Genomic DNA, 24,996 nt, shown 5'->3' on the forward strand with positions numbered 1-24,996 from the left:
TAGAGTCCCTCTCAATCAGCATTACTTTCCCCTTTGCCCACCCACTTACTCTTCTGTGCCTACAATTCAGTTTGGCCAATGTGCAATTTTACCTAATTATCTTGTCAAGAGAGATAGTGGAATACCTTTACTGACACATGATAAATACCAAAACCTCCCTCTTCAGTAAATTACAATGTGCTGAGATCTTTTATAGATGCAAGTAATCAATAACCCATTTTAATAGTTTCCATTGAAAGAAGCTTGTTCTCTCTGGAACAAGAAATGAAGTCTCTGCTTAGAAAACATTCCAAAGAACCCACATTCAAGAGAGTAGGAAGAAATACCATGAAACCACTATGGACCTTTCACTAATCAAATTAATGATTACCCTTAAAATCTGTTTAAGTGCTTTTTCTTGAGCCAAGTTTTAGCTGTAAAGCAGCTTATATAATATAGTGCATATTTAACTTTCAGAGATTAACTACAGGAAGAAACTAGCATTAGTTGTACTCAAAGCACAAGGAATAAATTCTGAGCACTAATCCCTTGATTAGTGCTCTGTAATGGCTTCAAGTTGTCAATCACCCAAAAGTGTGATTCAAGAACAGCATGTGTTGAAATAACTTATATTTGTATGGAGAAACAAATTTATTTAAATACGTTTTTCTCTGCTCAGTCTGAGATTGACTGATAACAGTTCCATTACCTGAATGGGGAATACTGAGGAGAGAAGGAGGAGGAGGGACAGGAACAGGAGTAGGAGGAGGGAGAGGCCCCTGGGAAAGATGGAGAGAAAGGGATGACCGTCAGGCTTCAGAGTCCATTGTGGCAACTGACAAGCATTTCCCCCAAAGACTGATCAAAAGTTTAAAGACATGGCTTCAAATTAATGACGATGATCATAAGTGAACAGGGTTCCCCCAGATGTTTCTACTAAGTTACAACTACTCCAACCTGAGGGAAATGATCCAAGGTATTCACCACACAAATGCCTCAGAATGAACTTGATGTATCTGACTTGTTCTGCAGTGCTGCCTGACAGTTGAATATGTGATTAAAAGAGAAAATGAGGTCAAGGTAATCATGGCATTTTTCACTTTTGCCGACATTTTGGTCAAATGTCTTTGCAAACTGAAAAATGGGATTTAACTTTTCCAGTTCACCTACACAGCTGATGGAATGACCAATAAAGAGTATCTCTATTTCTGTCATACAAACACTCAGTGAGATCCTTTGTGGAATGTTTTATTTTTTCTTATTTAAATTCTGTTTTGTTTTGTTTTGTTTTAGAGAGGCAGAGAGAGACAGGCAGAGAGAGGAGGGGTAGATGGAGAGGGAGAGAATCTTAAGCAGATTCCTCGTCCAGCATGAAGCCTGATGCAAAGCTCAATCTCACAATCCTGAGATCATGACCTGAGCTGACACCAAGAGTCAGACCCTTACCGAATGAGGAGGAATATTTTCTATGAACTGAGTGTCATGGAGCAAGTCATGAAGACAGGCTTCATCTCTTCTAATAGTGACAATCCTGACCCCTTAAATTCTTACCGGTTTACATAGCCTCATATAACTACCTAACAAAAAATATTTTAAAAGACACTGTGGCAAAAAAAAAAAAAAAAAAAAAAAAAAAAAAAAAAAAAGACTGTGGCACAGAAATAGTAATAGGCACCATGTATTGAGCACTTAGACACTAAGTACGATGTCATCTCATTTACTTCTCACAAAGCAGATACCTAATAATTAATATCAACATTGACTTGAGAAATAATAGTTCAAGAATCAGATGTGCAAAGTTAGGCTAACAGTGGTCACGGGATGGGTTCAGTACATATGATCTATTTCTAGAAGTGACAATAGTAGCTTTTTTTTTTTTTTTGGAGCATCTACTACATATCAAGTAATTTGTATAAATCCCTTAAATCCCACAGCAGTTTTGCCAAATGGAATGAGAACACCTATTCTGCAGACGAGGAAACCTAGCCATACATACAGGGATGCCTACCAAGGATATGTTAGCAGGAAGTCAGAGAGCCAGAATTTGAACACAGACTTGAATGATTCAAAGCCTGAGCACTTTCTACAAGATGAAAACAAGCCAAAATGCATTTTCTTGCTTACATTTTTGGCAGTGTCTGGAACTTCTGACTCTTTGGGGGAGAAGTGGCCTTAACGATCACAACATGAAAGGAAGGTTACAGATGTATGGAAGGAGTTGCTTCTAATTTGTTGAAGGTGGTAATTAGTGCTTTCATTTTTAGGAATGGTAGGTTTCTTCTTATGCACAATGCAAATCATAGTCTTGGTCATGATCTCTTCTTGCTGCCCCCACTTAGGCCAAAAGAAAGACCAAAACAGAACAGAACAACTGCATAATAATGACCTGAATATATATCTATATTCAACCTTCCTACCGTAATATGGATTTTTCCTGGACCTTAGTTTTTATTTTATCTTAATTTTCAACATTATGACCTATTTTTAATAAGCTGAGCTACCTTAATTCCCCACTCCATACTAACTATTCTCACACTATCTCCTCAACTAATGCCAGGCTTGCTTCAGGGAGGAAGAGACAGCAGAGGAGGCCAGAAGTTGGTATCTTACAATGTGGCACTCTGGATAAAAGCCACACTCTCAGCAGCAGCAACCCTGGGGCACAGGTCCTGTGTATCTTCTGTTCCAATTCATAAAAAGGCAGACACCTTAGAGTGTATTCATGTTCCCACAGCTATGTTCCCTCCCCTTGTACCTGGGAAAGGTACCTCTTGTACCAAAAGAACCCTACCAGAGAATATGAAACTGATTGTGGACAACAGCAATGCATGGTCAGATTCCCTGCCATCAGAGACCCTTGCCACAGGTCTAAAGGAAATAGTACAAAACCACCTGACAGAGAAGAAGATGGTATCATTATCTCAGACACCCAAGCAAAATCTCTTGGGTGATCACCTGGGTGACTAAAAGGTGGCTGGCTATCAGAGTGAATTAGAAGTGCAGGATGCATGGCCTTTAGATCTGTTGTTTAATTAAGAGAGGGGAAAATGGAGGGTGTCATTAAAGAGGACAGTCAAAAGTAGTTCTGGTCCCTGTCTCATTCTCCTATGCCCACAGGTGCCATATGCTCTGACCACAGTGATCTTCCTGTAGCTATTCAAAAATACCAAGACCTTTCCTACCCTAGAACCCTCTGCCTAGACTGCTATCTGCTCTTTGTACATTTCCTTTATGATACTTACCATGACTAGCAATTTATGTTCTGGATATTTTTCAGTTTGAGAGTGTGTGTGTGTGTGTGTGTGTGTGTGCGCGTGCGCGCGCACGCGCCGGAGAGTTCTCCCCTATTATAAACTCTGTGAGGGTAATGATATGTCTTACCCAGCACTTAAACCTAAGCTTAGAATAGGAAGACATTATAAAAATAGTAATATGTAATGAATGAACAAATGTTGTAGTATTCAATCAACTAGAAGCCGCATCTGGTATTTCAAAAATGACCTGTGTCCAAAACTTAAAGATATTCATGGAGTCAGCAAAATTGACAAGATAAATAACAGGAATAATGCAATGGTAATACAGAGCCCTCTGGCTATATGTCTCCCGCAGATTATTGTCTATAATCTTTACAACCTTACAAGGTAAGGATAATGGTTGGATAACTGAAAAAAAACAGTGATTCCAGATGATTAAGAGACTTGCTCATGGCTACGCAGGTGGGGTTATGGGCAGCAGATCTGGATCTTGAAGTGTGGCCTGACTCTAAAACCCATGCCCTCATGCTAATCCACATGCACACTAGTAGTTAATGATGCCTGAAAGATCCACCAAAGCGCCCAGAACAGCCCAGAAGCGACGCTGGCTACTAAGGCTTAAATGAATGGTGGATCAGCCCTGAGCGTGGGGAGCTGAACAAGCCCCAGAAGAACAAGAGGCTGAGCCAGCCAGTCTGCCTGCTGGAAGGGATGCCAGGCACACATGACTCAAAGCCATCACTGACGTTCAAAACTCCTAAGAAAAAAAAATGAGGGGAAAAAAAAAAAGGAGCAAAGGAGACCAGAATTCAAGCACAGGTGTTTATGACGATTATCTCCTTCTTACAGAAGTGAAATGGCAAGAATAACTGCCATTAATGAAGCACTGATCGTGTGAAAGGAACACAGGCTTGCTACTTTATCATGAAGTCATTTAATTTTTATCACACCTTAAAGTTAAGGAAAATGAGTTTCAGAGAATTGAATTATCTTGCATAGCAATATATAGCTAAAGAGAGATGGTTAGGATTCGATGTCACTATCCTGATTTGAAGGTTTCTGCTCTATTGTGTAACACTGCCTCACCCGAGGCCATCGGCATGCATCTACTTGCACATGCGCTGAGGCAGGGAATATCCCCAAATTCAACCAACAGGAAAGAGAATGTAAAATCTATGGAAATCAACTTTGCAGGGAACATGACTTTTTAAAGGGATAGGAAAATAAAATCTTAAGGAAAAAAATATTATTTTTCTTATAACTCTGATCTGTCACCTTCCCTTGAATCAATGCATTGATTCAATGAGTAAATTTTGGGCCATTTCTACTATATTAACAAGGCTGGTTTCAAATATCTATGATACCGACTTTGATTAAATAGTAAGGCAAACTACCTTTTAAGTAAAGAACGAGAGCACTAAACACCACTTCTAAATCAATATTAGCTGTTTTGTCACTCACAGGTAATGACGCCAGGAGGTAATGATTTCCTGCTTTTGTAATTGCTGTGCGCCTGCATAATCACACTGCTATCAGGTATAATGATATGCTGTGAACAGTCTTGCACATTACTAGATTGCCTGATAATTTATAATATATTCAGAGACCAATGGAGCATCCTACACTTGTGCAGATATGACAGCCTTTTATGTAACATTCAATGAAAAGAAAAAGATATTTAATAAAATGCCAAGATATTCTTTAAATGCCAATATTCATAAGAAACATTTATTTGAACATATTACCGTGTTTCAAAAATGGTGAAGTCGGTGCAGTATTTATCACACATAACACTATCTCCATGAAGCAATTCTGTAAATCCTTAAAAATGTAGATGCTAACATTTTAAAGATTTAATAAAAATTAAAAATGCTGAATTATACGCATTTCTTGACTGATGCGCAGGGTTTGGCTCCACTGGATACTCCCTCCCCTTCCTTAAACGCTTCCCTCCCATGGCTTCGCTAGCACAAAGATACCCATTCCCTCCATCCTACCTCTCTGCTGCTCCCTTCCATCCCTCTTGCTGGCAGCCCTGCCACTCCATTACTCTAATGGCTCCCTAACCTGTCTCTATATGCCTGCACTGGTCTCCCTAAAATCTTTTCCCAACACGGGAGCCAAACTGATCTTATCAACATGCAGACCTGATCATATCACCTCCCTCTCTTCTACAAAATTTCCTATAACTGGAGTGATAGGCCTGTAGTCTTGCCCATGGCCTGGCTTCTGGGCTTCTCCATGGTCCCATCTCACACTGTGCTCTCCTGACTCTCTGGACCTCAGCCACACTGTCCATCTGTTAGGCTCTCACATGCCCCATGTTGCTTCCTGTCAAGGACTTCAGCACTTAACTGTTTTGTCTCCCTAGAAAATGGTTTCCTTCTCATTGTAGTGTACATAATTTTGATGTAATCTTTAGATCTCAGCTCAAGCATTATTTCTTCAGGAAAGTCTTCCCTAACTATGCCAAACCCTCTCTTTGGGCTCTCTTACATGACACTTGTCACAGTTTTAATTTCACATCTGTCCGTCATTATTCCATTATAATCTGTTTCCCACAGTAGACCACAGGTTTCAAGACAGCTGGGATGTCTGTCTTTGCTCACTACTGTCACCCAAGTATCTAACCCTGTTCCTCATACACAGCAGATTCTCAATAAAAAAAACTTCTGAATAAATGTAGGAAAAATTAACTTAACTCAGGACTGTTATTATTGAAAGACAACATGTAATGAACTATTGCTGGAATACTGAAACATATATCAGAAATGTATAAAGACAATGTGCAGATATTGGTCTACCATAGCTCAAAAGCAAAGATGAAATTATGCTTTACGATTTCAAGATCCTCCTAGAACAGAGTCTGAAAAGGCAGACGTGGAAATCAATGTACATATAAATCGTGTGCTTACCCACTGTCAGTGAACAGGAACTCCAAATGGGTCATAAGAACTTCCCAATGGGAGACACTGTAACGCTGCGCCAGAGCCAGAGCAATGCTGTAGACACTTTCCTCAAGTGTTCTTTGAGAATGTCCATCAGCCACGGGGAGGGAGAGAAGAGAAACACATTACCTTAATCAGCAAAGAAAATGTTCATTAGGACTCTCCTCCAGCTGTGAGGGGTGTAGTCAGCACAGTCCTTAATAAGACATTTCACAGTAATTCAGGGAAAGGACTTCCAAGGAATTATAATGCTCCTTTTTTACTAGAATACACTGACCAAGGAGGGGTCTAGACCAGTGGTTCTCAATCAAGGAGGATTCTGTCCCCCAGGGGACATCTCACAGTGTCTGTTTATCACGGTGGAAGAGGAGGAGGAGAGTGCTACTGGCATCTAGTGTGTAGAGGACAGGGATGCTGTCGAACATCCTACAATGCATGGGACGGCTCTCCCCCATGTCATCCAGTCCAAAAGGAAGAGATCGAAAAATTTCTGGTCTAGACACCAGAGCCTACAGTCAAAAAACAGTGCAAAGGAAACATTCCTGCCCTGAGAAAGTGTAGTTAGTCACTCAACAAATGTTCATGTTTTCTCGACTGTGCCAGGCATTGTGCTAGCTGCTTAGGACATAGAGACAAACAAGATATATCTTGAGGAACTCACAGCCTAGTGAAGGATGTGAGATGTGAACCAATAATTAAATATGACACAGGGAGTACTACCAGAGAGGACTTCAAACACTGACTGCAGAGATGAGCAAGTGACCGATCTGAGCTGAAGTCTGGAGGACGAATAAACAAACCAGAGGTGAGGCAGTTTCAAGAAAGAATACACAGCAAGACTTCTGGGAGAGAAGGCAGAGGGCAGGGGCCTACATCTTATCCTTTAGGCAATGGAGAGCTACTGGAAGATTTAAACCAGGGGATGGGGCCACCACACTTGAGGCCCTCTAGTAATGTAAAGAATTCTGGGCCAGAGTGCCCACATTAAGGCCTTCTAGAAAGACTATTACAGAACCTCCAGATCCCAAAGCAGAACAAAGCCTTGGTTGGAGGACTGGTGGACAAAACCACAGGCACAGAAATGAAATCTGTTCTTATGAAGTCATACTGCTGAGACTACATATTTCTTGGCTGAGACTAGCCAAGAAAACCAGGACATTTACTTATATGTTTGATTAGGCAGCAGTTGGCAAACATTTTCTGTAAACAGCAAGTTGGTATATCTTTCAGGCTTCACTGCCATACAGTGTGTAGCAGATTCTTTTTACTATTTTTTTATTCTTACTATTTTTTTATTCTTGTTTTTCCACAAGTCTTTAAAAATGTAAAACCCAAACTTTGCTCATGGACTATAAAAAAGAGGTCCAGGGCTGGAATAAGACTGTCATTGCAAGAATTACTAGGTCATTGTCAATTAAAAATTTCTTGAAGTATTTATTGAGTATGTACACCTCCTCATGATGGAATGAGAAATCCCTGATGATAGCAATCATTAGCAATTCATCCTTTCTATTAGGGGAGTATGACACATTGCCTGACAACAGGAATGTACTCATGAGGTAGGGATATCGTTATCACCTAATAAAGGTGGGAAGAAAACAAATTATGTTGTGCCCTCTTCAAAGGTAACCTTAACCACTGACAACCTATCATGTAAGATACACAGATAATAAAGGATAGGCATACCACACTTAAAGAATATAAATGCCATTAAAATGGACACACAATTTGTATGAAAATGAAGAATGGTCGTGTTGTGTACAACTGAAGGTAGAGTTGCAGAACAGCAGGAAGCAGGTGCTTCACTGACTTGTATGTAAGATGTTGAACTCCCATCTCTGAATCAGAACTGCTAGCTCAGAAATGCCATGGACACTCACACATTTTAAACAAGCTGTTCAAAATAAATAAATAAATAAATAAAATAAAAAAGATAAACAAGCTGTTCAAAGGCTGTTGTATGTTTTTCTAAGTAACAAACTGTGGACAAGATTCTATTATGTTTGTCAAAAGCAGGTCTTTGTCCTCTAGGACATACTTCAAATAGCACACCATTAGCTGGATCCTTGGGAAAGAAAATAAAAGACAGTAACTGTAGCAAAATGAAATAGATGATGTTAAGACATGCCTTACCTTGTAACCTTTATTCTACATAATGACCTTCTTCTAAGAAACCATAAGCATGCCACCAAGGATTACCAAATGCCTGGAAGAAAAGCCCACTGGACTCGGCAATGGGAAGTTGAGGCTCATGTCCTGGCTGTGTGACCATAAACAACTCTTTAAAGCTCTCTGATTCTCAGATTCCTCTCCCAAAAGTGAGGAGGTTGGATTAAGTGACTTCTTTGGTCACTTTCAAATAAGACATTAAATGACTCTATGAAATTATGAACCTCCAGGAGCAGAGTGGGGAAGAAAAAAACCATTCCATAGTTCTTAATTAACTAAATCCTGTAACAGACTGTTCTAGCTTTTCTTCGATCTCTGTAGTCCCTGCCTTACTCTAAAAGAGAATTCGGGGGAATTTCTGGTAGGAAAGAAGCTCGGGCTAATATAAAGTATTACAGATAGCCAGTGCCAAGGCTACTTTGCTACTTCTTAAAGATTTAAATAATAATAATGAAAAACAGCATATATCACTTCCATAAGCAGGGCTATCTTTGTTATTTTAAAGTAAGGTACCAAGAGGGAAGAATAAGCATTAAAGATAGGCACAATTTAGCCTTGGTTTCAAAGGCTGTGGAAACGTCAACTGAACTGCATGCCAGTGCTTCCCTGAGCACACAACCAGGCAGTACAGGGGTGGCCACAGGTGCTGCAAAGGTGTGATGGCCTTGTTATGTGAGAGGTCACAGTCAACGTCCCAGTGATAATCCTTACCACCCAGGTAAACTTGGGCCAGTTATTTGACATTCTAAAGTCTCCTGTTCTTCAACTATAAAAATGGGGATACCATTTTATGTCATAGGGTTATCTTTGAAGATTAAAAGATATTTATAAAATAGTTTACAGTGCATGGTAAGTACACCACAAGTTGTGGTGTTAAAAACGAAAGAACTCTACTTAATAACCATTGTGGGTGAACACACTTTCCCACCTTCTGACATGTAAGTCTCATTTGACCTAAACTAAAAACTGGAGACCAGTATTAAAACCAAGGGGCATCCCATACCTACAAAGAAACACTTCTCACTGGGCCTTGCACTGTACTGCTATCTCACACTAGGGCTTGCTCTTCTCTTGAAAGAGGTAAGAGACAAAGGGAAATGTGGAAGCTCCCACTGGCTTCCAACAAGGGAAACTAGTAGAGCTGGGTAGTTTCCCTTCTCTAGAAAGTGACAACCGAGAAAGGAACCATGAACCTAGACACTAGGTCCTTCCTCTGGTATTAAGTCCAACAACATCTAATTTTCAACACACTGAAGAAATTAAACTGTTGTGTAGTTTGAAAAGTGAGATTTCCAGGAATAACAGGCAATCTTGGTTTTGAATTTTAATAATAAGCTTCACATTTTTCACCCCAGATCATACCCTAGTACCACTAACATGGTAAGAATTTTGATCTTGGGCTTTATCCAAATCATGGGAAATTTTTTTATTTTTTTAAATAATACCCATTTAAATCTGTGGGCCCAAAACACTGCCTGTGCCTCCTGATTCAATTGGCAACAACCACACATTCCTTATACAACAGGAAGAAGTAGGTAAAGCCCTATTTATAGCAACCATGGATGTAAATCTTCAAAAGATTGTGATTAATAGCTCTGATAATTCAACCTGTTTTTACTTTTTTTTTGAGAGAGAGAGAGAGAGAGAAAGGAGGGATGCTGATGTGCAGAGGGAGCAGGAGAGAATTTCAAGCTGACTCCCTGCTAAGCGCAGAGCCCCAAGCAGGGCTCCATCTCATGACTCTGAGATTATGACCTGAGCCGAAGTCGAGTCAGACACTTAACCAACTGATCCACCCAGGCACCCCTTTTTTTACATTTGAAATCCATCCCTTTATGAAACAAAGGCATCCCTTACTCTGCTAAACCAAGGATAGTCTCCCTTTTGTACTGGTCATCTGTGGTAAAGCGCTGCACATCCACACCCTTGCGAAGGCTCTGAAGGACGTGAGCTTGCGTGAAGTCCAGGAGACGTTCATTGTAGAACTGCAACTGCTTGGTCAATGAAGCAAGGTCCTCTGGCCAGGCTTCCTGTCCATATCTACTCACATGTCTGGTGACCACCTTGATTAGCTCATTGGGATCAGCCTGTAACAAAAATTGCAACAACAAAAACAAAACAAAGTAACAAGAAGACCATGTCTACCAGGCACCTGTTTGACTCTTCCCTTGTTGCAGTTAAATCAAGCCTCACAACTACCCTAAAATCAATGCAGATCACAAAGACAAGACACAGAATTGAGTCTGAAAGGTGGTTTCTGGACTCCTATTCTTCTTCTTCCTTAAAAATCTTCAATCAGTTAAAAAAATAATATACACTTACTTTTTCAGCTACCATCATCCTATGTTAGACTGGTTCAATTACCCGATCATTCATAATAATTTACCCTGGGAGTAATTTTTGTCATGATTTCCCCCATATAAATTTTCTTTGGACCATCTAACTGTTCTCAATAACAAAGCAGAGTTCAAACAATGCCACTAAACATGAGCAGACAGCTAAGTAGAAGACTGTTTTCTCCAGGGATAAGTTAGGAAAAAACCCATCCCTGTTCCTAAATTCATAAAACACTTCCAGTTGCATAAAAGAGCACCCAACCAATTTTTACTCTGCTCAATTTGGGGCTCAATGGGATGTTGTTCTATAATTCTTAAAAGCTTCTCTAACAACAATAAAATTATTCAAATAGAACAAAACCCAGAATCCAACAGTTGACAGGAAAGAAAAATTAAGTGATTAACTGGCCACATTTATTTACATTAAAGTTGGTCTGGGTGTCAATGAAGCAATACCTGCACAGCAATGATTTTGGAATATTTAACAGGGAGCCTGATACTTGAACAACAGTAATTCAATCACTCTCAATTCCTAGGAAGACATGGTTTATATTTCAATATAAGCAAATTAGGAAAAAAAAAACTCCAGAATCTACCTTTGGTTCTCAGAAACACACCTAATTATAGTAAGCTGTCAGCATTTCTAATGTGTGAGCCATTATTCTGAGCTACAGGGAAGATTTGTCAACGTCGAGTCTATATTACCAAACCTAGCCTGACATTTCTCTCTTGATCCTATTAGGGGAACAATCTGGGAGTCCCGATAAAACCCAATTAAAGAATCTTCATGGGTTCCAGTAGGTGGATTTAAGGAAAAAGTCAATGTTTTTTTCCCTACCTCTATGCATATACTCAGTCCTATTGCAAAAACCACAGATTAAGAGTGCCTCAAGTCAAAAGACCTGGGACTGAAAGCTACCTTTCCAAAGGAAGCTAACAAGACCATCTTTCATTCATTCAACAAGTAATTTTTTGTGCACCTATTTTGTGCCAGGTGATGTACTAAGAAGATAGGACCCTTTCCTCCCAGAATGCTAGTCTATCGGGAGAGACAAACATTGTTAAATGATGTGATACAAGGAAGCACGGGGTGCTGTGGGAATACAGTCGAGTGGATGTGGGCAAGTATCCAGAAAGTCTTCTTGGAAGAGTTAATGTCTAGACTAACTACTCAGTTATCAGCAGTAAAGACACAAGCAAGAACCAGGCAGACAAATCCCAGGAAAGGGTATAGTATGTGCTAAGGCCTATGTAGCTAAGACCTGACAGGAAGATGGCATGAAAAAAGCAAATCTAACAGCAATTAGAAGGGATTTGGGAATTGGCCACATATGGATGGTATTTCTGGCAACAGATTTAGGCAAAGGGGATCCCACGCCTCAGCTCTCAGTGCCGCCTCTACGACTGACATTCAACCCAACCCCCTTTCTGCTTATTGACTGAACCCTCAGGCAGCACCCTGAATCACACGCCATGGGCTCAGCCAGCCCTGAAGACATAGGGTACGGGGACGTTGCTCCAGGGACAGTCAGCCCATCTCCACCTGCTCTGCCTCCTGGGTGGGCACCATAGTGCCAGTTTCTTCACTTCAACTGGTTAGCACATTTCTGCCTAGTAGTAGAGCGAACAAGGGTTTCAGGGTGGCAGGATAGCTCTTCAGCAGCTGTCCTTTCACAGAGCACCTTGTGCCCCAGTTCTGCACTCCACCAGCATACACAGGTCTACCACAACAAGGACAGCTTTTTTCCAGTCACTCTGATTCTGTGGTTTCAGACCAAAGCCTTCTGTCTACAGTTGCCCAGTGCACCTAGAAGGAGAGGCGAGAACCATGCAGCCTATCTCCCGGTGGGACTCCAAGTCCCTCCCCACCAGGGGCTTCCCAGCCCTGCTCAAGGAGCCCACCACCTCCATTCTCTCAAGGGTTTCCCACAGGTTTTCTCCGTATTCAGTTTTCAGCCATTTGTTTTCTGCATCTCAAGATTGGGGAGAGTGGCCTACATACTCTTCACTTGACCTCAACTGTATAAAGCCTCCTCATTTCTATTCTCTTTGTATTCTAATACAATTTACAGAAAAAATCCCAAGACCCAGTAGAGGGCAGAGCTCTAAAATGGTAGCACAAAGCAATAAAGGGCATAATTATTACTAACATTTATGTGAGCTTTTCTTTTTCCCACAGAAAAGTTTCCAGTTTCACATACAACCTTCATTTTCATATATTTGCCAATGAAGGAAAATGACAGGACATAGTAAAATCAGCATGGACACACAGAAGGCACTAGCTGGACGATCTTGTGCAAGTTTCTTAACAGGTACAAACTCAATCGTGTCATCTACGAAATGGCAGTAAAATGTAGCCCGCATGATTGTGTGAAGCTAAAGAGACAACACATAAAAAATACCAAATCAAGGCCTGGCATGAAGCAGGTAGTCTGAAAATGAAAGAGATTATGAGATTTACTCAAAGGCATACACTTTCATTGTACCTCCACTATACAACTTACTTTACATTGCTTTTTCTTATAAATATTAAATTAGAGCTTATTAAATTATGGCAGAGACCACATATAGTTCATGAATTTGTCTTTTCCAGAGCACAGTAGACTCTCATGCACAAACCAGGGATAGGGTAAGAGGGAAGTATAGTGATAGTAGTAGTGGCTTTTAAGTCAGGAGTACATCCCCTAGTCAATAGGGATGCAATTTGGGGCAAGATGTTTCATATCTGTTTCTTCACCCATGGGAGTCCATAAGCATACCCTCTTCATGGTTTGTTATGAGACACAAATAAAGTATTTTAAAGTACCATCTTCTCCATCATTCTAAGAAAGCAAATTAGACCCAGAGCTTAGGCTCAAGGAATCAAAAAGCAGCAACAAAGATATACACATAAACAACTCACAGAAGGCTTCTGAATATAAGCACAAAACAAGAGTGATGGGAACTCCACAGAGGGAATCAAGAGAGAGGGATCCTCTCTCTGGACTCCTCAGGGGCTCAGTTTCTTCAGATGTAAAACATAAGAACATTACCAGATGATCACCTTGCTAAGAGTAAAATCCTATGAACGTATAGGAATTCAATCATGAAAATTAAATAAAACCTTGGAAATTCCTCCAGGTGTGGAATTGGGAAGTTCACATCTTTTCTCATGTATGCATATGCCTCCACTAAATATTCAGAGCAAATCTTTGTTTAAAATTGTTTAAAGTACAATTTTAGAGCAATAAATTAAAGCCAATATATTTCTACACAGTTTAAACAATTTTAATCTCTTTTCCTTTACTGAGTAGAAATTATCTAGCCCCTCTTTTTTATTTCATATTCTTTATACATCAAATGTGTTCATTTTACTAAGAAAAAAAAAGAAATATTTAAGAACAAATACCTAATATTTCAGTCTTCGGTATGGAGACAGGCATACTGCTAAACATACATGAACTGAATCTCATTTAATATTAATAATTCTGTGGGACCAGACTTTACTACTACCGTCTGTTTTACAGATGCATAAGGAGGTGAGAAACTTGACTGAGGCCTCTGGTATAAGTAGCAGGGTGGCATGTGACTCGCAAGCATAATGCCTCCCCACAAAACCATCTTTTTATATTTGGTCTACAGGGAGGGGTAGCTCTTAAAATCATAAGGATCTTGATGAGACCAGTGTATACACAGTTCCCACCAAATGTAACTAAGACTCAGCATTTAAGTCCTTTTACAATCAACTTTCACTGATGAATTTAATGCTCTCATTATATCCAGATTGGTTTTTTTACACACCCCGTACACTCTCCCTCTCATCCCTTTTATTCATATATACATAAGTGTAAATACAAAGGACCACTGAGGACACACAATGGTAGGTGTCCAACTAAATAACTGATTCAAGCTGTATCTGCAAGCCTTTCATTTTTTTTCTTCTCTAATGACAACAGAGAGAGTTTAGAATATCATTTTTTGTTCAACTCCTTGACATAAATATACCTTGTTTTAAAATTCTGTCCTAATAAGGTGGTGACTAGGGAACATGCCATTAATTCTTTGATGGTAGGTTTCTAAGTGTCACCAAGTTTATGGATTATCAAATATTTGTTAAATGTACAAAAAAAGGCTTTCAAAATTTTGATTTATTGTGTAAAACATAATACTAATGAAAAGGGACAACCCCCAAAGGCTTCTAAGAAACAAAAAAATCAGTAATAGGTAAAAAAAAAAAAAAAAAAAAAAAAAACACACACAGGAACTGGCATCAAATAACCCTGATTACTGTTCATGTCCCCTTAGTTTCAGGTTTTCCATTATTAAAATTGAAGCAATTTTTTCTTTAGAGAGTCCTCATAAAGATTAAATGAGGCTAGCATGCTAGATTAGCATGTTGTAAGTTGTAGCACTCTATACAAGGTATCCTCTGGCCATTATCATTACTACCTCTATCTCTTCCTCAAGGAACTTTACTCATCATGACTACTTCCAATATATGAGTTTTATTTTCTTTTAAAGATTTTATTTATTTATTCATGAGATACACAGAGAGAAAGAAGCAGAGACACAAGCAGAGGGAGAAGCAGGCTCCACGCAGGGAGCCCGATGTGGGACTCGATCCCAGGACTCCAGGATCATGCCCTGGGCCCAAGGCAGGTGGTCAACTGCTGAGCCACCTAGCCATCCCAATATTTGAGTTTTAATAACAGTTCTTCCCCTCACCACAATTTCTCTCAAAATATTCCAAAGAGTCCCCTACTTGCCCCAACACTTCATTTCATTCATTCATTCAGCCCCCGAAGTGTATGGCATTCAAGCGTCTAAGCATCTGACCATGAATATCATTTGACTCTTGTACCAACCCAGTGATGCGCACAATGAGACCACAGTTCCTGAATCAGAGATGCCAATCTGCACTCCACTCAGCCTTGGCTGTGGTCTGGTAGTGAGGAAGTGAGGTTAACTCCTTGCCTCTCACCTACTTCACTGTCTACATCAGGTCCTTTTCTTCCTATGCTGCTGACAGGGTTCCATCAATGTTCTACATCCAAACTCATATCTGATACCACTGTTTTTGTGTGTGTAGAGTATATTCAAAGTTCTTGCTGTTTTCCAAACGAAGTTTAATGACATAATCCATGGGTATGAAAACTTTTGGCTTCTAAGAAGCTTTTGAAGGACTTTATAGGTAGCCTCAAAATCTCCCATATTCAGTATTCAAAGTGATATTGCAAAACATCACAGGCTGCAAAAACTAATAACATAAAAAGGCATCAAAAATTTAAAACAGGAAGCGTGGAAAATTAAATTATTCTAAGTTTTTCCCAAAATTTGGCAATGCAGTTCTTCAGGGGCTAAATAAAATATGATTTCTTTAAAGAATATGGTCAAGTCTCTATAAAAAAAAATATGCCTAAATATTCATGACTATGGAATGCTTGAAGACTTAATCTACTGCTTACTAGTAGAGGTAATAAATCCATTCCGGTTTAATAGTCTCCATTTCTTGGTAATGTTGGTTGGGAAGTTTTAAACAGGTGGTGTATTTCCCCTCTAGGGTTGTTATTTGCTTGAGATAATTTTCTACTTAGTATTTTCAATTAGTAGCTTAAAAAAAAAACCACATTTTAGAAATAGTCTACCATAAAGTTTTGAATTTCATCCCCTGCTGGGTTTGCTTCTCCAGCATATAAAAACTAAAGGACATGTTTCCATTTTCAACTGATTTTATCTTCTGAAACTTTTTAAAAAGAATGCTAGAAAAGATCACACTTCAAGATGCATTTACAATAATAATAAAGGTAAGGTATAAATGAAAACAAAATCAGGGTATGTAACAATGTGTATATTCACATTTGCACAAAAAAGCTTATTTAAATATATAAATATGTATATTCATAAACTATTTCTAGAAGGAAACAAAAAGAAAACACTGACTTTTTGCTGTATTTTCATCACTTGAGTTTTGTGGCCATGTATTTATTATTCCTTAAATATAAAAACAAGTCAATCGGGACAAATACAAGGAGAGAATACTCTCTCTGCCTGATCGTCTGTCAATCACTATCCTATGTCACTAAAAAGAAAAGTTGAGGAAAGGTGGGCTGCTCCAAAAATAATCCAGGAAAGCTCCAGGAGCCCGCACTGGCTGGCTGGCTCAGGATGGTGCTTCCCAACAGGCCTTTTGTCAGAAATAACCCCACAAACTCTCTCCGTACTTTTATTCAAACCTAGTAATCTACCTAAGTTATCCTCCCACAGCTCAGAACTACAGGGGGTGGAAGGAGAGAAAGTGAGGGCTGAAAATAGAAGCAAGGTGAAGTGACAACTGAGTGAAAGCTAGCTACACTGAGTGCTATTATGTGTAGGCAACAAATTGAAACCACTTTTATTTCAATTTCTACAATGATTCATCGGGAGTTTGTTATATTTAATTCCAAATTCAGTAGTGCTGTTTTATGCAAAGGAAGATGAAAAGCCTCAAATGATGAGCCATTAGGTGGTCAGTGGACAACTCCTATGTACTTACATCATCCAGCTACTGTGCCCATCTCTGAGCCCTTCAAATCTAAGCGAGGTGGAATGCACAAAACTCAAGTCTGAAGGCTGTCCCGACCCAGAGCAGTTGAAATGATTCCTGAAGTTATTCAGAGGCCAACAAACAGCCACTGAGTCACTCCAGTGGGAGAGGTCCTGGGGATTCAGAGAGAGATGGGGCCCCTGCCCTCAAATAAGATCACCCCATGGAGAGTGGACAGCTGTGCCTCATTTACAATCCCACAAAGAACCACTCCCAGGGTGTCCACACCTGGGACACCCTGGGAGTGGTTGGGGGGGTGGGGGGGGGGGCAGTGAAACCCAGAAGAGGCCCATGTCTGCTCAGGAGGCTCTTTTGAGCTCAGATTTACCTGTTCAGAGTGGGAAGGAGTCACCTCAAGTGGGGAAATTACAACTAGGCACAGAGGTGTGAAAAAGGATGCTAAATTCAGAGAAATATAAATTCTGGAAAGGCTAAAACATACACTTCAAAAGAGCTAGTGTCAGGATCATGGCTGGTGGGGCAAGAAAGAACCAGTCAGTTCACTGAGGGTTTTGCCCATCAAATAAAGGAGCTTAGATTTTATGTGAAAATCAGCCACAGTGGAACATCCTGCTGGGAATGACTCATTAGACCTGCATTCAAGAAACCACTCAGGTCCAAGCAAAATGCAGGTAAAGCCTGAAATCAGAAGCTCTAAGTGATAGAATATCACTTCCTACCAGAGCAACTGGATTTCCCCGAGTCTTATCTTCTGCAAAATGGGGTTGTTCAAAGGATCAAGTGGAAGAATAAATATGAGAGGTACTTTAAGAGAGCCCATGCCTTTTCAGGGTTAGTTTGATCTTTCTACTGTCCATGGACAACTTCTATATGCAAGCCCCTAGGCTGACCCTTGCTGTTACCCACCCCCACCCAACCTCAACTACACACACACTCCTTTTGACACTTCCTAGCCAGACAGAGGAAATCTTACTCGTCATAAGGAAGTTTGGTCACAGATTGCAATTCTATGCTTTTCATCTGGAGTCAGGCAACTCTTCAACGTTCTGAGTTTTATATAGTAAAATCTCAATACTATCTCATACATTGTGAAAAGGTACCACAGTATACATGAAGGGCAGAGTGATGCTTTGATACCTTTGTTACTACTGTTCCCTCTCTGTGGAATGCTCTTCCCCCTATCTTCATTGTGCTGCACTTACCTTTTAGTCTTTACTCAAAAGTCACTTTCTCAATTTGAGGTCTTTCCTGAACCCGTTTAAAAATTGTACTCTACACACACACACTTCTTACTCTTCTTCTTTGCTTTTTGTCTTCATAGCTCTAATCACCATCTAATAGAGTGTAAATTTTATTTACTTATTTTGCTTATGAGGTCTTTTCCTCAATGCAACGTAAGTACAGAAAAGGCAAGGGTTTTTCTGTACTTTGTTCACTCATGCTTCCCCAGGATCTAGAACATTGCCTGGCATAAAGTAATCATCTGATAAATACTTGAGCAAATGTATATACACACATATACAATTCAATCATTTCCCATGTGCTAAAGGATTACTCATTAATTTTCAACAATCTACCTGAAGAACACTTACTTACTCCCTTTTATTATCCAGGTTCTACACTGGGAAAAATCTATCAATATAACACAGCCACTGGCCTCAAATAGCTCATTATCTAGTGAGATGAAGAGTATGTAAATTCAAAGCTATAGAGTGTTTAAGTGCTATGACTGAGGCAAGCAGGGGGCAGTACAAATGCCCATGGAAGAGCACTGAACACAGCTTAGGAGCACTGCAGAAGAGCAGCAGGTGGCAGGAACCCTGCCTAGGTGAAGAAACACCTGAACCCAGGAGCTAAGCAAAGAAATGCTGGGAGTAAACATTATAGGCAAAAACGCAGGTTCAAAGACAAGGAAAGAGAATACACTGGGCATTTGAGAAATGTCAGTGGCTTGGGATGGCAGGACCAAAGGAAGATTAAGTGGGAAAAACAGGCGGAGGCCAGACCCTGGGGGACATGCAGACCCTGGGAGACAATAGGACATCACTGAGGGATGTGAGGGATAAGGCCGGATGACCAGGCCTCCATTTCAGAAAGACCACTCTGACAAATGTTTGGGAAAAGATATAAAACTAACAAAAATGAAGATAGGGTGGTGTTCACGAGGCTATAACAGTGGTCCAGGTGATGAACCATGGAGACTGAATTAACTTGAGAATCAGAGGCAGAGAGGAGAAGACAAGTGGAGAGGTATTCACACATCTATTATCTCCCTATTAACACATCTCTCTGGAAGAATTTCAGAATGTCTTCATATCTTGATATTAAAAAGAAATCACAGATACCTTCCGACTCTGCAGCTCACCTTTCAGACTACCAACCAACCAAAAACACTTCCCAAAGAGTGGCTGAGAAGTCCTTGGAGAATGAACTGGCTCCTGGAGGGCACACCTGTTTCTGTCTGGAGCAGCTGAGAGGTCAGAAATCCCATTCTAAGGCATCACCACTGGGCCACACCGACTTCACTGGCTCCTTTCCCACTAGGATCTAATGATGCTTCCTGAGCAATGACCATGAACAGCAGCTGCCTTATGCTACAGGGCCCCAAAGCAGAATGGGAGCAGGTGTTAGGAATCATGCTGCAGGGCAGGTGCATGGTCTAACCACCAAGGATCGGAGGCAGGGCTGGGACAAGACAAGAGAGCTCCCAGGGACATCTTCAAAGGAAAGGATAGTTTGATAGGAAAGTAGTCATAGAAACAAGATCAGGAGTTGAAGGGCAGTGACAGCGGGGTGACACAAGCTGGAAGGAAGAAAGAGAAATTGGAGTGAAGGGTAAAATGGGGGCAGGAATCAAGTCTTACTATTCTTCTCACTGCAATGCTAAGCTCTAGGTCCTTCACATGAGGCACTTGACATACAAAATATAGGACCTGGAAATAAAATGCTCACACTGCTACTGAGTGAAAAGAACACAGAAGAAACCAAGATGGAAGTACTTTTGCTTCTAATCCTTAGCGTTCGGAGTTCTACTTTGTTTCTTCCCATGGTGCAATTGTGGAAATTTTAAGTAGGGTTCCTTATGGAGTGACTGCAGCATCTGAAGAAGGAAATGGACTTCCAGGTTTAAAAGTAGGGATGGAATTTAATGGTTTTTCTCCTAACTTACCTCTCTCACAAACAGTACATGATTTGAGATTTGTAACTTTTGGTACAAAATAATTTACTATCAGGAAAACAGGAACAATATGTATTGCACTAAAATCTTCCTTCATGTGGTCTACTTTAATTAAGGTTTTAACGAAATGAAACAGAAAATGAGGCTACAGTGTGGCTCTGCAGCAACCTCTTTGGCCCTTGAAGGGTGGACGACGTGTGGTCTGTGCTGCGTGGGTCAGCATTGCTCTTTCAGGCAGCCCCTCCAACCCCCATGTCGTAACTGGCCTCTATTCATTTATGGTTAAGTGGTGGGTTCGGGCAGCCACATCCATCTTTTCATCTTAACGCTTGGTCAGAGTCTCTGGCACACATGATGAGGTGCCCAGATGACTGGCCTTTCAATCCTTCGAACTCATGGGAAATGGAGCACAGTGCTAGGCACACAGTGTGATCTTAAGAGAGACTACATATAGTGGGAACAAAAGGGGGAGATCCCACTTGAGCATCTGTATCCCATTCCCATGGTGCCCACTTAGAAATCTCAGTCAAGTACATTCTGAGGACACGACAAACTTGTGTTTACAACACATCACAAAGCCCTTGGTCGAAGTAAAGCTTCACTGTGTTTCAATATATTTGGAGTTTTGGAGTAAATTATTTGTTACTTGTGAACATACACAGCACTAATGAAAGGGTATTTAGAAGCAGACTCCAGCAAACGTGCTGTGAACATTCTTTGCCAGCCATCCAATTAAATGTAAGAAAGCAAGTATGCTGTTCCAGAAAGAAACCCGCCATCTTTCCACCTAAATAATCACTTCTTTCCCTCAATTTACAGCACAGGTCAATTACTTATTTCACATAAAAACATACCTGAGATATTTCTAGGGAAATTACTAGAGCATGGAATAAAGTAACTGTATGAAGCAGCAGTAGCTATCAAAAACAAACAAAAATAAATAAATTCAGGATCCCTAAAATAAAGTAATACCTTAAATATTAACTGGCTAAAAAGAAAACATTCCTTTCATAGCCAAATGTCATCACAATATGATTATGCCAAAGGACAATACACATCTAATGATCGTATTGTCCTTGCGAGATTAGCCTATATTGCAGAGGGTACCCCCCAACTCCTGCTATCCTTACTCTTTGTAAAGAAAAACTGATGAGTGAAAGCCACAGATTTTTTCCATAAATGGAATGTTCTCATGTACTTAGATACGTTTTGGATGGCTGAGGGAGTTAGAACTTTCATTCACATTTAGATTGTGAAATTACTTCTTCACAGTGTACTTTGAAGTCAGAGGAGAAAGAATCATGCCTCAATATAATTTGAACTTTTTATTTGTACACGTAGTAGATTTGAAAGTCTGATCTATTTGCTTATCTACTTTCAAAGTGGTAATTCTCTTAAAATACTTCAGTACAAAAAAAAACAAAAAAAAAACAAAAAACCCAAAAAACAAAAAACAGATAATTTCCAAAGGCAGATAGATAAAACTGGTATACATAAGTAAACCTGGAGGGCTTGGATTTTCTAATGGCATTTATAATAGCTCTGTGTCCACAAAAGAAGTCACACGTAACTTAAGGCCACACTTAGGCGCTTTTGCTCAGAAATAAACAATAAAGTTACCTAAAAGTGGTCTGGAGACTGGTGGCAAGTAAGCCTGACACATTTCAATAGTTTATCTGTGCAGCTACTACTCTCATATTTCTGGCTTTCAAATAAATCAAAGTACAGCAACTGCTCAAAAAACTGGATTGCCTCCTGTTCTAAATTGGAGCCATCTTCCTTTCGGGCAGTGAATTAGAAAGCCAATTCTCCACTTACCCTCTTCTACGACTTTAAACCTTTTCCTAAGAACCCTGTAAAATAATATAAATGAAAGCAAAGTTGTGGGGAGAATCGGCATTCACCATAAACACTGGAAACTTCCTCTTACTGATGCCTGGAAAAGCAACTCTGTCCAACACAGGAAAGGCCAGGGCTGTGAGCAACGGGGAATGCATTCTGGATACAAGGCAGATCAGTCCCTCCAAAGAGGTAAACACGTGTTTTAACTATTTTAGAGAAGCTTTAACTCTGCTCGTTAATAAAGTGGGAACCATGAGAACTCACCCTGTAAAGAGGATGGCACTTGTCCCTGAAACATGGAGCCAAGCGGGCATAGATCTGGAGGCTGTAGTAATATGCTGCCAGCTGGAGAGATAATGCAGAGTGGGCCTGCTTTTCAAAGCACTTGTTAGCATCCAACACCTAGAAAGGAACATGACAGAATGAACTCAGCTGAAAGGAAATTAAGGAAATCATCATAAGCTATTACATTTCAGTAATCGCTGTAGAGTTTTGGTTCAAAGTTTCCACTTTGGTTCAAAGTTCAACTCAAGCTCAACTTAATAGAACTACATTAAAATTCAGAAGATACCGTAAAGGCAGACCCTCTGCATGTAAAAGAAGATTTTGAAATTAACACTTCAGTTAAAATTGTAGAATCTGCTCTCTGAGTACTGACAACCACAGTCCTTCCAGTATGTAAGAATAATCAGAAGGAAGTGAAATATATAAAAAACAACTTACTGGTGAAAAATCTCCAGTACAGGTTTTTTTATTCATTAAATCCTCTCTTGGTAAGGGTAAACTTACCTGTGGTAAGGCAAGGAGATAAGCAAGAGCCAATGTCATGTCATTTGGTAAAGCATCACTTGCCAGCTGCAAGAGAACTGAAGGCAGAGGGAAAAAAATGCATTATTATTCTTGAGGATCTATATGACATTTGTAGTTACTGAGTGCCATGTTTTTAATCTTGCATGATTACCACAGATAATTAGCTTCAGAGGACTCTTTAAGACCTTTTACAAATGCCTCTTAGTACCATCCAAATACACATCATAGGAAAAATTGTTATTAAATAGTAACCCTGTCTTAATTCAGAAGTATTGTACTATTTGTTATGTTTTTAAAAATTCTGTTCATGGGGATGCCTGGATGGCTCAGCAATTGAGCAGTTGAGCCCTTTGGCTCAGGGCGTGATCACAGAGTCCCGGGATTGAGTCCCGCGTCGGGCTCCCTGCATGGAGCCTGCTTCTTTCTCTGCCTGTGTCTCTGTCTCTCTCTCTCTCTCTCTCTCTCTCTGTCGCTCATGAATAAATAAATAAAATCTTAAAAAAAAATTCTGTTCATGCGGGTACAAAGTCTAAGTGCAAATGGATCAGTGAGGATGCTTTCTTACAGCTAATCTTTTGGTTTCAAAGACCCAGGCCATGCTATAAAACTGAGTATATCAATGACAGCTTAATATGGAAAATGAGCATATGAACACTAAAGAGCAAGGTAACGAAACAGCTGTGTGAGCAAACTGAGGATAAATCTTTTGATTACTACAATGAATATGGTTTTATTCCTTCTAGGAACATCCCTCTTCATTGCACTCCACTAAAACCCTTGCTTTGATTATATAAGATCTTAAAATATTCCAACTATTAACAACTTTCCCACAAACTTTTTTTATATAAGCAACAACTATCGATGTCATGGCTTTAATAAAAGAGCACACTGCCAAAAAAGTCTGTTTATACACAGTCTGTATTCATAAGGAAATATTCCATTCATTTAGGGTCCTAGTGACAAATACCAGGTAGTCATATGTAATCACAACGTAAATCCTTTATTTTTAAAAAACACAGACTCATGATCTGCACTAATGAAGGAGAACAGTATGCGAATAATCCAAAGTAAATGATATTTGACTTTGGAAATACACCACATAATTTTTTTCCAGAAGATTTACCTTCCTAATTGTGTCTTACTTGAACTAAAATTTAAGTCATTTATATAATCTGGGCTTAGCTGACAGTCTGGGCAATGAAACGGTGGTAGGGTGAGGAACCACCTACAAGTGGGTGAAGTGTCAAAAGTTGACTTAGAACTCAAAATCTCCTGTGGATGACTCATAGAAGAAAACACTGAGCTTTCTCCACTGTGCATGGAGTCTGCTTCTCCCTCTGCCTGTGTCTCTGCCCCTCTCTCTCTCTCTCATAAATAAATAAATAAAATCTTAAAAAAAAATCAGTCTCCACTCTTTTGGATAAACATACTAGGATAAATATACTAGGACAAGAGAAAGCTTCCAAACAAATAAAAAATACAATGCAAAGGGCCCAAATCAAATTATGTCCAAATTATTATGAGAGGAAAGAAGAGAGATAATGTTGGTGTGTGCGTTCTAGAACATTATGAAAACTGAAGGATGAAGGGTTGGCTATGTATTCCAGATACCAGAAGACAAAAAAGCAAATTACCAGAAACACGTAAGTTAAATCTGCAGAACCCGAGATGATACCAGAAAGATTTACTTAGTGTGTAGAAATTGTACACTATACAAACACAGATGCACAAGACCCCAGGGCTGCCATTTGACTTCTATCTGTCTTATATATTCTACCATTTGACACCTGCTTAACAGTCCCTCAGGATCCATATTTTGGAGGAAAAAAAAGGTCCAATAGTTTCACATATTAATAATTCTTCTCTGTTAATTTTCTTTCTCGTATAGTTTCTTATAAAGTGACCTACAACTGCAATCTCACCTAGTTTTTTTTTTCTACCCCTATTTTGTTTTCAG

At 39.8% G+C, this 24,996-nt stretch overlaps 1 protein-coding gene across 3 annotated transcripts in view; it reads right to left on the reverse strand.

The window, feature by feature from the left end:
- NBAS (NBAS subunit of NRZ tethering complex) overlaps window positions 1-24,996 on the reverse strand; it is a 318,587-nt gene that overhangs the window by 89,166 nt on the left and 204,425 nt on the right. For all 3 annotated transcript variants that reach the window (XM_025454622.3, XM_025454623.3, XM_049096130.1), the window contains exons 39-42: window positions 23,019-23,095; window positions 22,494-22,631; window positions 10,208-10,437; window positions 6,149-6,259 (exon numbers count right to left, since the gene is read on the reverse strand). In XM_025454622.3, the coding sequence (XP_025310407.1) occupies window positions 6,149-6,259; window positions 10,208-10,437; window positions 22,494-22,631; window positions 23,019-23,095 (556 nt within the window). The remainder of the gene's footprint in view (window positions 1-6,148; window positions 6,260-10,207; window positions 10,438-22,493; window positions 22,632-23,018; window positions 23,096-24,996) is intronic.

This window comes from Canis lupus, chromosome 17, assembly GCF_003254725.2.
Source record: "Canis lupus dingo isolate Sandy chromosome 17, ASM325472v2, whole genome shotgun sequence".
Lineage (NCBI taxonomy): Eukaryota > Metazoa > Chordata > Mammalia > Carnivora > Canidae > Canis > Canis lupus.